We start from the raw sequence: 12,849 nt of genomic DNA on the forward strand, positions 1-12,849 counted from the left end.
TCTTCATTTCTCTGTGACTCAGTCTTCTCATCTGTAGAGTTTCTACCTCATAAGGTGGTTATTAGGATTAAATGAGTTAAGCTGGCAAGTGCTCACAACAGTGCCTAGTATGTGGTAAACATTTGGTCAATGTTAGTTACTATTCCTGATTATCAAGAAATTGAATGATAGAACAAAAATATTCTTAATAGGATGCTTAGGAAAGTTCTCACATGGAAAAGTAACCCTTGAGCTTAGACCTAAAAAATAAGGATTTAGCCATGTAGGGAGCCAGACAGAAGCATTCAAATAAGAAGTGCAGCAAGGACAAAGGTCCTGAGGTGGACACTAATGTGGTGTCTTCGTGGAGCATAGACATGGCCAGTGTGGTTGGAGGGTTGTGAGTAGAGTCATATGAGCCAGGGTCAGAAATAGGATTTTATATAAAACACAATGGAGGGAACCAGCAGTTAGCGTAATGGCTATGTCGCTGGACTCCCACATAGTCGACCGCGGTTCGCGTCTCGGACCCGGTGGCTTAAATCTCACACCGGGCGCGTACAGAAGCATTCAAATAAGAAGTGCAGCAAGGACAAAGGTCCTGAGGTGGACACTAATGTGGTGTCTTCGTGGAGCATAGACATGGCCAGTGTGGTTGGAGGGTTGTGAGTAGAGTCATATGAGCCAGGGTCAGAAATAGGATTTTATATAAAACACAATGGGAAGCTTTGAGAAATTTTAGGCAGAGGAATGGAAAAAAAATATATATATACATATATATACATATGTATATATATGTATATATGTATATATATATATCCTTTAGGGGATTATTTGAGCAAAATAATTTGGTGACTGAAACCAGAGTTTAGCAGATAGAGAGAAGTAGATCCGGGGATGTGTTGACTACATTCATGAGTGGCCTTTGGCCTGCCCATCAGGCTTCCAACATAAAGGCAGGATTTTTATTTATTAATTTGCTAAAGGGTACATGTGCTAACTGGAGAGACAGAAAGAAGGAGTGAGTGTGGGAGAGAAAGCACCTCTCATGGGGAACGGTCACACCACAATCATCTCTTCATTCTCTTTTTTAGACTCAAACCATGCAATGAGCCACCTGGGATCCAGATACCTTACCCACCACCCCACCAGCTGGCCAAGAAGAGACTTTTTATTTTAACAAAGTCCTTCTGGCACTTATTTAAACCACATTAGGCAAGGTACTAAGCATTATACTCCTGGACAGCTCAATTCTATGTCACTTCATGTAATTATTACAGATTCTTGTTATTAAATAGGCAGTAACAGATTATAAACCTTTCTCACATTTAGTTTTTATGATTACTTGAATAAGAAAATCCATTCAAAGTAATATGGTTTAGTGAAAGGAATATTACAAGGCAAATCAGGACACAGGCTCCAGTGGCAATAATGTCACTGATAGCTCACAAGAACAGGGTTCTTTTTTGGAGAGAAGGTTTGTTTTTTGTTTTTTGATTTTTTTTTTAATTTGTTTTTGTTTTTGTTTCCTATAGGGCATGTGCACTCGCCAGAAAGACTGAGAGAGACAGAGAGACAGAAAGCGAGAATTCACCCCCGAGGGGGGATGGCCACACCACAATCCCTTCTCCTCCATTCTCCTTTCGAGATCTTGGGCACACATGTACATACGCCCAGCGTGAGTTTAAGTCACTGGGTCTGGGACTTGAACTGTGGTCAACTCCATGTGAGCCCAGTGACATAGTCATTATGCTATCTGCGGGAACAGGATTCTTGACAATTAGTTTTTAACCTCATCTAATTCTGACAATCTATTACTGTGCATCTCTATGTAAAAGTATTATATAGCCTAGACCATCAGGTTGCATGGAGGTTCAGGTGGCTGGACCCCACATGGGTGACTGCATGGTTCAAGTCCAAACTGCAGCTTGAAAAACACTCCAGGTGCATGTGCGTATATTCCCAAAACTGTGAGAGGAGACTAGAGGGGAAGGGATGTGGCATGGCCATCCCCCCTTTGGGTGCTCTCTCTCTTTCTTTCTCTCTCCATGCCCTATAGCAAACAAACAAAAAACTTAAAATTAATAAATAAATTAAAATGCTATCTTGCTTGGAAATATGTCATATTCCTGAGGTCAGATACACACTCTCAGTACTCTCCTGTTGGTCCTGAAGATTTAAGTCCCATGCCTCTTGGTTCCTCAAGGCTAAAAGCACCTGCCACAATGAAATACTCCCCAAGGCGATAATCACCAGAGGAGTCTTTGATTCTAATGCCCTTCCTCTCCTTACCTGATGGAGGGAGGCTGACAGCAAGTGGTCCTGTACATTTCTTGAGCCCGTCAATAAACCATATTTAACATACTAGTGCTTTATGGGGGTCTTTCATATGACTTGCAAGTTTTATTTGTTCTGAAAAAAAAAAAAAAAAACTAGAGAGGTTTTGCTTTCAAGCTTTTTACAAAGCTACAGAATAGTCATCATTCCAGTGAGTCTTTCTAAAATGTGATTGTTGTAAGAGAAAGTCTCCGGCATGCATTTCTATAAAGATTTTTCATTTTCTATAGCAGCTTTTTTATGAATGGTGACAATAGGAAGGAGAGTGAACACATGAAACAAGAGACTGGAGGCAAAGAACTACTCGTGGTATAAGACTCAGTAGTTGTTCAGTCTTTCACCCGTTTTCTAACATTGAGATGATCTAATAAAATTGTTCTAGAACGTGCGTGTGTGTGCGTGCCCAAGATCCCGAGAGGAGAATGGAGGAGAAGGGATTGCTGCGTGACCATCCCCCCCTGGGGGGTGATTTCTCGCTTTCTGTCTCTCTGTCTCTCTCTGTCTGTCTGGCGAGCGCACGTACCCTATAGCAAAAATCTCTCCAAAAAAAAAAGAGAGAGAGAGAGGAAAAAAAAATTGTTCTAGAACTAGAAAATTTAGGAGGATATTGAACTGACTTTGTACTTTACCTCTCAAGTTCAGCCTGGGTTTCCTTCAGCCCACTTCCTCCTGAGAGTAATCTTGACCACTTCCAAAGCTACATGAAGTAGCATGTAGACCTAAAGAACCATAGTCTTTCTTTAGATTGTACTGCTATTTGCCAGCTTTATATCTCAGTGTTGTGGAGGCTGGCTGGTAGCATGGTGGTTAAGGATGCTAAACTCCCACGTAGTTGATCACAGTTCAAGTCCCAAATCTGGCAGCTTGCTTCCACTTTCCCTCTTCCTCGCTCTCTCTCTCACTCTGTCCCTTTCTGGTCAAATTTTTAAAATAAATAAATAAATAATAAAAGTTAAAGAAAATAATTATTAAAAAAAAAAAAAACTCAGTGTTGTGGCATCTGATCTGCAATCCAGGGTATAGTAAATACCAAGAGGCCTTCAGAGTACTCTACACCTTGGCCTGCGTCAGGTAAAGGTAATAGCAGCACCAGCATCACTGCTATTGCCCTCCCTAGATAACCACCAACCTCACTAGTGCAATATTCACTCTGGCCAGCATCACTATAATTTGTAACAAGTAAAGGGAGACAATGCTAACTTTATAAACTAAAGTTAAAATAATTTTTAAGTTTACTTATTTATTCCATGATTGAGGGAAGCACACAGAGAAAGAGACAGACAGAGATTCAGAACCCCCAACAGAGCCGTGACGCCATGATCCACCCCCAGCTTCGGCCAGCCTGGATCATGGGCAGACATACCCAGCAGACTTGGACTTCTCCAGATGTGAACTAGTAACCTTCCCATGTGGTTTGCCTCACAGTATTATGTATTATCTGCTGTGCCACATGCCAAAATTAAGTTAACAGTTAGTAAAACTGGAAGTTGGCCCTGTAGTGCAGTGGTTAAGTGCTGTGCGTAGGAACTAGACCCCATATGGCTGACTGCAATTCGAATCCTGGCCCAGGGACTCAAAATGTACATGTGTGCTCATGCCCCAAATTCTTACAGTATAAAGGAAAAATAATTGTGGTATGACCATGCCCCTTTGAAGGATGCTTTCTCTCTCCCCCCCTCTCTCTCTCTGACAGACAAATGTACATTCTGACCATAAAAAAATCATTTTTAACAAATGTGAGATTTCAATGGACTTAGGAGAGAAGATGGACAGCAATCAATCAGCAGCAAACAAAGAGTAGAGTGGATTAAGTAGAATCAAGAGACATCAAAGTGGTGATCATCAAGTAAAAAGTATAAGTCACCTGGTGTCACTAATTAGAAGTGAAGGAGAAAAGAGAATTGACAAATTTGCCAACCTGCCAGCAGCCTGTGTGTCTCATGGCCAAGTGATGGAGAGTGGAAGAAAAGGATTATATTTTGCGTTTAAAAACATATTTCTCCCCTGGGAAAGATAATGTGATGGCATATGAAGTCAGTTCAAAAGAAGCCTGTGATGTTTTCCTTCTCATAAAAAAGAAAGCAAATTATTCCACTCAAGTGCAACTGAATCAAGTCTGAACTTCCTGAACACGTATCAGCTGATAAACCAGGATTTAAGTTCAAGGATACATTCCATGTCTAATCTTCATTTTACAACTTTGGGAGATAAATTTTCCTTAGAATTGAAATCTTTCAAAGACAGCCTTTCTTGCAAAACAAATTGTTGGAAGCATGCAGCAAATTGGCCAGATGCCTCTAGGGCATAAACTGTTATTAAAAATGAGGTAAGGGCCAGCCATGGTGGCACACCCTGCTAGAATGCTCGGCTCCTCAGGCTGGGACCACATAGGAGACTCATGTTTGATTCCTGGTCCAACTTAAAGGCCAGGCAGCCCCAGTGGCATGTGTCATGTTTCCAGCCACTCAGGGAGCTGAGTCAGGAGGATCAGGAGCTGAAGGCTGGCCTAGGCAGCCAAGTGAGATCCTATGTGAGCCAGCCGGTGGTGTGGGCTTAAGGCAGCTGGATCCCACGCGGCCAGCATCACAGTTTGAATCCCAGATCTGGCTGTTTGAAAAACGTGCTAGGCACATGTGCTTACATAACCAACATCTCTAAAGGAGATGGAAAAGGGACTGTGACAAGGCCATCCCTCGGAGAAAGAGGGTGATTTCTTACTTTCTTTCCATCTCTCTGTCTCTGTCTCTCTCCAGCAAGCACACATGTGCTATAGCAAACAAACAAACAAAAAGCCTGACTTGCACCTGTAGTACCAGCTGGGAGTCTGAGGCAGGAGAACCACCACAATGAGACCTCATCTTAAAAGAAATTTTATAAAAAGCTTTCAAGAGCTGTCTCATTCTTTCAAACCATTAGTTCTTTTTATTTAGTGCTTTGAAACAGTCATGTTCCAACTGAGTTTGATTGTTTTGTTTTGTTATTGAAAGGGTTAATACAGCTTCTCAAAAGTGCTTCTCCTCTCACAGAATACAGTTTATATTTTGGGAGAATTTGGCACAGCTTAAATTACAGCCTAACTGACTTGCTCAGTAGAATCCAACAATAAGTCATTTCCCTGCCCATTTGTCCCTACATGTTTATTAGCAGAGACACACAGTTTCCAGAGGGAAAAAAAAAAAAAACCAGCGTTATTCACATTAATCAGCTTCCTTCAAGACCTCACATCAACATACCTAAATGACAGTTTTCTTCACATTGTGCTCCCAAACTGGTAGCCATCCGTTACACAATTTTAGAAACACCCCAAAGTTCTTTATCTACCTAAGTAGCCCTTCCAAGCCTAAATGAATCACTGCAAGATAAATGGACACAGGACTTATTTATCGCTTGTATTTCTCTGAAGAGAAATAACTGCTGGGCATGAAAACCAGCTTGAGGCATGAGGTTAGTTTTGTTCCCTTCCAGAATTGCTATTTTTATGTTTCTGACATTGAGAAAATACAAGGACAGCAGAAATCTATTCAATGATATTACTGTAATTCATTGCTATTCTCCCCCCCAAACAGCCTGAACAGCCAGTGTATCAACTACAGTGCTGCAGAGGACCAGACCTCCACCCGCCAAAAACTGGAGTCTAACAAGAGAAGTCTTTGCAGCTTAATATCCTGGTATGTGGAGAGACCATAGTTCAAAATGTTAATTGTTCCCCTATTCCAGAGCCCAAGTAAATAAATTATTTGTGGTTATTTGGGAAATTTCTCAGTAGCTACGCACACACACACACACACACACACACACACACACACATACACACACACACACACAGAGTCCAGAAAAGACTGACCAATGCCCATTTTAACATAGTTCTTGAGTCTAAAAATAACTTTTATGTCTTACCAAGTCTGAGAAAAGGGAGGACAAATCAAAGAAAACTAGCATGGGAATCACCGGGCACGTTCTGAACAGCTTCATGAGTGTCCTTAATGCTGTCTCGGATCTCAGGTTAAATGGTTATACTTTCTGTGTTGTGGTCCCGGGTCATTTGTGCATGAAGACAAAGGCAACTTCAACTTGATAGTTCTGTCATCCCTGCAGTGAGAAGAGTCCTTTTCCTGGTTTATAACATCAATCACTCTTGCCATAAATCTTGGTAGTGGATATGGTCATTTAAATCTCCACCTGCACAAACAACAGAAAATAAGAGCTCATAAATCTCGGCGCTGGTGATTAACAAATTTTGGATCCTCGGTGAAGATATTACGGGGGAAGGGTTCACGAATTCATTAATAAAGACTGATTTGCTGACAATCTGTTTAGTTTACAGCATCGGGGGAAAGCAAACAAGACCCTGCTAACAAAATAAAATGTTGGAGGTTAGTGAATTCCCAGCTGAGCCCAGGGTTAGAGATAGGATATCTTAATGTGGGAGAGGGGTGCAGATGGAGCCAAACACTCAGAAGTCACTCATCTTCAATGCCTAACTATTATATAAGGAAAGAAAACTTGGAGACGAGCCAGTAAGAGAGACTCATGTATTCAGTCTTCCTGGTTTCACTACTTCAATTTTATCAGATCCGTAGGTTGGTGTTCCCTGTTCTACGTATTCCCCAGAAGATTTTCTGTTCTCCAGGAAACATGGTCCTAGCTGGGGTAAAAGGATGGAAAAGAACTTTCCCTCCAGGGGCCATCCTGCTTTGTGTTTTGCCATGTCTGTGTCCCAAGAGAAATCCTAGCAGCACCAAGGGTAGAAGGGAAGAGAAAGTTCACAGCACTGGGCAGAGGATGCATCACAAGAAGTCCCAGGCTTAGTAGCTAAGACTCTTAGAGGATAGTAAACGCACTTCTAGAAAGCAATTCAAAGGCATGTTTTCATTTCATTAAGAAAAGATCATTAACGAACAAAATACCTCCCCCACGCTCATAGTACCAGATCTTGTTTCCTACCTACCCTCACTGCACTGTGTGTGGCTGTGAGTGGCCCAGCGTGTCTGTGTGCACTTCCTCCATATCTCTGAAGTGCCCAAGTGCTGTGGTATTTTTTTTTCCTGCTTACATCTGCCATACCATTAAAAAAAAAAATCTATGAAGCACTCGTTTTCTTAATTCCCACTTCCAGGTGAAGCAGGAAGGTATCTTAGTAAAGTCTTGGAGTCTCATGGGGTGTTTGCAGGGGGCACTTGATATCTGCCTGGATTGTAATTGGTGTTCTCTTAGGAGGAGGAAGCTCATACAGTGCTTGTGAGACTTGTGGATGGAAGGCCCAGAGAGAGCAAAAAGACCTGATCCCTTCTCTGAAGTTCTCAGTAACAACCGGCAGTCAACTCTCGAGAGGGGAAGAGGGCCTTAAGCGATAGGGGAAAGAGGGCCTTAAGAGATAGGCTGGCTATGGCGCTTGCTCTTCTTCAGCCCGGGCCAGAGTGGAAGAAGGTGACTGGTGTGAGCATTGCATTTGAGTTGATTTACATTAAAAGTTGGAAATGAGGATCTATGCGTGAGAATTTCCCTCTGGTTGTGAAAGGGGTCTAAGAGCTTTGCTGGGCCTCTCAGGCCCCTCCCCTGGGCTGCAAGGATCCGCCTCTCTATTCCCCAGATAAATTCCTAGTGTCCACCAAATTCCTCAGCACTCTCTCACACTCCTCTGAGCCACGACTCCGGGGCTGGGGAAGTAGAGTGCCTGTTTACTTCCCCGCAGAAGTCCTGGCGGTTCCTCCTCACAAGTCTGCGGAGGGGAAAGAGGTGTGAGAACCAACCAGCCAGACCCCAGTTCCCAACTCCCAACACGAGGCGGCTGCTCCTTACCCGGGAGACCCATTAGGTTTAGGGTCTCTCTCTCTTCCTCTCTCTCTTTTTTTCTCTCTCTCACCCTCTTTTCCAAACATGTCCACTGGCTCCCTTAGTGATGTGGAGGACCTTCAAGAAGTGGAGATGTTGGAATGTGATGGGCTGAAAATGGACTCCAACAAGGAGTTTGCGACTTCCAACGAGAGCACCGAGGATAGCTCCAACTGCGAGAATGGGTCTCCCCAGAAGGGCCGCGGAGGCCTGGGCAAGAGGAGGAAGTCGTCCACCAAGAAGAGTCCCTTGAGTGGAATCAGCCAGGAGGGGAAACAGGTCCAGCGCAACGCGGCCAATGCGCGCGAGCGAGCCCGCATGCGGGTGCTGAGCAAGGCCTTCTCCAGGCTCAAGACCACCCTGCCTTGGGTGCCCCCGGACACCAAGCTCTCCAAGCTGGACACACTCAGGCTGGCGTCCAGCTACATTGCCCACTTGAGGCAGATTCTGGCTAATGACAAGTACGAGAACGGCTACATTCATCCGGTCAACCTGGTGAGTTGTCCCGCGCAGCTGTGGGCGCGCGAGGCTGGGATTTTGGGGGGTGGGAGAAATGGGCAGAAGCGGAGGCGACTTACACACCTCGGTCTCCCCGGGCCTAGCGCCTGTAGGGACCGAACGCAGAGGGTCCCCACACGGCCCTTGCTCTTTGCCCTACTTGCCACCAAAGCGCCGAGTGATTTATGTGACGGTTTGACGTGGCAACCCAATTAGGGTTTTGCAATTGTATTAAACTGGCTAGGAGGAGGGCTTCCCCGCGCCCGCGCCAGGGCCACCACCGCTGCCTTGGAGAGGCTGATTCAGGACCCGAACGCTGACCAGATGCCACCCTCCCACAGCCCAGGCTGCACTTTTTGAATCCCTGTTTTTCTTCTTTTAGCTGAGAATGAAACCTGGTTTTCTCCTCGAATTCTCATAAATAAAAACACCCAACTGTTCCTCTCCAAGCGTATTTAGAGCTTTAGATATGGACAAATTCATGGTCCCCATAATTATGCCTATAAACCCCCCAACTGCTTAAATAGTCTATGCTTCTCCCATAGGTGGACTCGCATTTTTAAAGCTCAGATGTGCTAGCTAATGTCAGCGTGACCCGAATATGAGTGTAATAACTTTTAAAATAGTTTACTCTCCTCCAGGATTTAAGAGTGGTGCCTTTTATCTTAAAAAGTATGTCTGCAGAGCCCAATGTTTCTCAGATCCAAACACAATGCTCCTTGAGTCTACTCTATTTAAGTGTGTTTTGTTGTTTAAGCAATAGATCTTTTTAAAAGAAATATGTCTTAATTCCTTCTTCATTTAATTTCATTTTAAAACTTCTAGGCTTCAAAGAAAACCAACACCAGCAGCTCACTAAGACCTGTTTATTTATGATAAGAACAAGAGGTTTTCGTTCTAAAAGTCAAGTCTTATCAGCCAGTGCTAGTGAGAGAGGATCGGATTGTCTCCTTCCCGACTTGGACTCAGAATTGGGGGAGGGGATGCAAAACCACACTTTGCTGTAAAAAAATCGTTTTCTTCCATTAAAAGTTTAGTTTTAATGAGTAAATAGCTTTTTTTAAATCTAGAACTAAAATGAAAGTAGTGCCCAGAGGGTTTACAATTGCAGCTGCCTTGATCTTTAAATAAGAAACTTACATGAGCTTTATTATAAAAGAGTCTGGAGAAAGAAAAAGAAACCTATGATTTCTCAGCCCAGAGGGAAGACAACCTTAAATAAAATGACCGTGTATTTTCTATTAGACTCTTTTCCCTTAAGAGCCAATGATTCGTCTAGAATCTGTGAACAAAGCTTGGATTTTGATGAAGAAAAGAAAAGTTGGCTCTGGGGAAATAGGTGGGAGAAAAGGTGGGAGAAAAGGCGAGAGAGCCCTGAAACCGGACCACAGCGTCAGGAGAGGAGCCTGGAGGGCTCTGGGCCGCAGAGCCTTGCCCAATAGGCACCAGATCCTACTCGGGGCCCTCTGCTCAGGCTCACTAGAGCATCTGCCTCTGGGCGGTGCCCCTCCACAGCCACTGCTGGTTTTCCCAGGTCTTCCTCTCTTGGGTTGCACTTTACACCCGGGTTGAGCTCATTTCCCTCAAATTCCAAAAGCCCACCACCACCTAGAGTTGTAACTTGGCGCCAAAGCAGCGTTTGGCTTTATCCAGCCGCAGTACAAAACGCAGTAGGACAGAGTGAGCTGCAGAGACAACCGGTCTCCCTAACTCCCTGCCCGCCGCCACCGCACTCTCTCCTTCACTCTCAGCCTCGGAGTCCACCCCACTCCCTCCTCCACCGCCACTCACCTCTTCCATCCTCTTCTCTCTTGCAGACGTGGCCCTTTATGGTGGCAGGAAAACCCGAGAGTGACCTGAAAGAAGTGGTGACCGCGAGCCGCCTGTGTGGAACCACCGCGTCCTGACCTTGGAGGTGCGAGTCTGGGAAGGGCGCGCTCCCGGGGGGAGCGGGCCCCGGGAAGGCGACCCCTGCCCTCCCTGCTCTCTGTCTTCGCTTTCCCCGGCAACGCTCCTCTCCCCAGCCTACCCCGCCAGAACACTACAGCGACGAGGAGATTCCTTTCCAAACCCGAGGAGGTCAACTGTACTTACAGAGATTCCCATCTATTTAACTTTATTAACTTCTACCGTGAATGACTCTGCGAGCCTTGCTGGTCCAAGTGCAATATGTAATATAAATAGATAAATACCTATCGATGTGTATCTTTTGTACAGTATGTTGTAAAATGTAGATCATAGAATAGCTGACTTTGACAGTCACATTTATAAAGTAATTCACTTAAAGATATATATTTTTTTCAAACAAGTTTTGCTACTTTCGAAAATAAATCTTTCTTTATATTGCTAAAAGCCCTGACATTAGTGTGATTATTTTTTTTTTTATGGGGATGGAAAAGTGGGAAACGATGGGGACGTTTGGTACTACAAGTGGTTCTTTTCAACCTCAACCTAAACTTCTCCTAGCGATAGAAAAGAATTACATACGATTTCCACTATGTGTGCAAGTCACTCTTTGTACTGAAACGTTAAAAAGAAACTCTGAAGCTACTGAATTGTAAGACCATTAGAAATAATGTCGCTGGAAACAAAAACTAGCTAGAATTAAAGTATTCACAATGTCACATTTCAGCCAGAAAGATACACCAGGAAAAGAATCCGATTTTCATGGTATTCCACACTATAATTGCCGACACGACCAGCAACCTAAACGCTTTCCAGGCGTGGACGCGATCCCGAACAGCCATAGTTGCCATCTAGAAAAGAAATTGTGGGAGCCACGAAATATAGAAATGTCATGACCCCTGGGATGTGTTTCACGATTTTCAAAGTGCTGTCTCTTACGTTATATATTTCTTAGGAATAACTGATCAGTTCTAATAATAAACGTGCATGCTTGCGTTTTGGTTGCAGCTACCCAGGGCATAGAGCTCCCGCCACGACTTCCGGCGGACTGGGCTTTAATTTAAACATCTTCCAGGCTACGGAACAGCTCATAGGGGAAGATTAAGTTGAGATAAACAGAGAGGCGCGGCGGAGAGGCCTGGGACCCGGCTCTCTCGCTGCCCCAGCGAAGCCCACGGCTGCCGATGCGCCAGATGCCACGGGGCTGTTTAATGTTCGGGGTTATGACCGCAGTGTTTACAAGACGTCTTCGGTTATTTATACTGTTATTCCTCGCAGAGGGCCTTGAGACTTCCGCCTGATTTGCTTTTTCTTTTCGATTTTTTTTTTCCTCCCTTTTTCTCGGTTCAGTTTGGTACCTGGAGGAAGAGCTTCCCCGCCTCTCTTCTCTGGCACGTACGTCTAACCAACCCCAAAGGCCGCTAACCTGCGGAGCCTTCCGCCGGGTCCTCCAGAAAGGGTCCCGCAATGCCTGTCCGGAATGGGGAGCCTCTGGGTCCCACGAGTTGTCTGCCAGTGATTCTACGTTACCGAGTGCAATTCTCCGTTCTTCCAGGGCAGAGAGCTTCGGCTACTCCCCATCCACGTGCTCCCCTTTGCACGTTGGAGAACTACTGGAGGTGGCAGGCTACCCTTCCAGCCGCCCACTCCAACTTGACTTTCATGACTGCTTTTTAAATTCTGGCCAGCGCTCCCCTCCCCGAACTGGCATGTTCCCTCACTTTTTTCAGAGGGACAGAGCTCGCCCTCGCTGATCTGATCCGGAGTTCAAGTCGGAGATGCAGATGTCTTCCAGAACTATTCAGATGTTTGCCTTTCACATTCAGGGAAAAGTTCCTAGCTCCCACTTGAGCTTTTACTGGAAAAGACTCGAAATTCTGAACTCCACTGAGGTGGCTTGGTGAAGAAGTAACTTCTGCTTGTTCATTCTCTGGCCACCACAAACTACACGAGGATTATTTTTAACTCCCCATGACTCCTACCTATCATTTGAAACCGTTGGTTTAGGCAGGAGGCTAAGAAAACAGAGAAGGTGAACTTCAGTCCGTGTTGCAGATCCAGCTAGCTGTTTTCTAAAAGGTCTGGGATGCTCAGCTTTCTCATCTCTGCAGATAGGGAGAAAGATCGGATAATGATCATAATAATCATGCTTCTACTTTCCCTTTTTCACCTCACAAAGCCTCCTCGGTGGGGCTGGAATGTGACGAGCTGTGCGAATACCTTTACAAAGGAAAGACAGGTTGCTTTTACTAAGTGGGGAGTAGCTGTCTGTGTCCAGACCCAAACCGAAAGTATCTC

The 12,849-nt window shown here is 44.7% G+C and overlaps 1 protein-coding gene and 1 long non-coding RNA gene across 2 annotated transcripts in view; both read left to right on the top strand.

The window, feature by feature from the left end:
- LOC106734454 (uncharacterized) overlaps positions 1–7,649 on the top strand; it is a 28,699-nt gene extending 21,050 nt beyond the window's left edge. The window contains exons 2-3 of the long non-coding RNA XR_001370075.2: positions 5,883–5,984; positions 7,531–7,649. This is a non-coding gene — a long non-coding RNA (uncharacterized LOC106734454). The remainder of the gene's footprint in view (positions 1–5,882; positions 5,985–7,530) is intronic.
- Positions 7,650–7,921: 272 nt separating this feature from the next.
- Positions 7,922–10,852, top strand: TCF21 (transcription factor 21). Its single transcript, XM_006144331.3, has 2 exons — positions 7,922–8,643; positions 10,464–10,852. Exons 1-2 carry the CDS (start codon positions 8,194–8,196, stop codon positions 10,551–10,553), a joined length of 540 nt encoding a protein of 179 aa, XP_006144393.1. The 5' UTR covers positions 7,922–8,193; the 3' UTR covers positions 10,554–10,852.
- Positions 10,853–12,849: the final 1,997 nt, after the last annotated feature.

The sequence above is a fragment of the Tupaia chinensis genome, unplaced genomic scaffold (assembly GCF_000334495.1).
Source record: "Tupaia chinensis unplaced genomic scaffold, TupChi_1.0 Scaffold000117_2, whole genome shotgun sequence".
NCBI classification, from domain to species: Eukaryota; Metazoa; Chordata; class Mammalia; order Scandentia; family Tupaiidae; genus Tupaia; species Tupaia belangeri.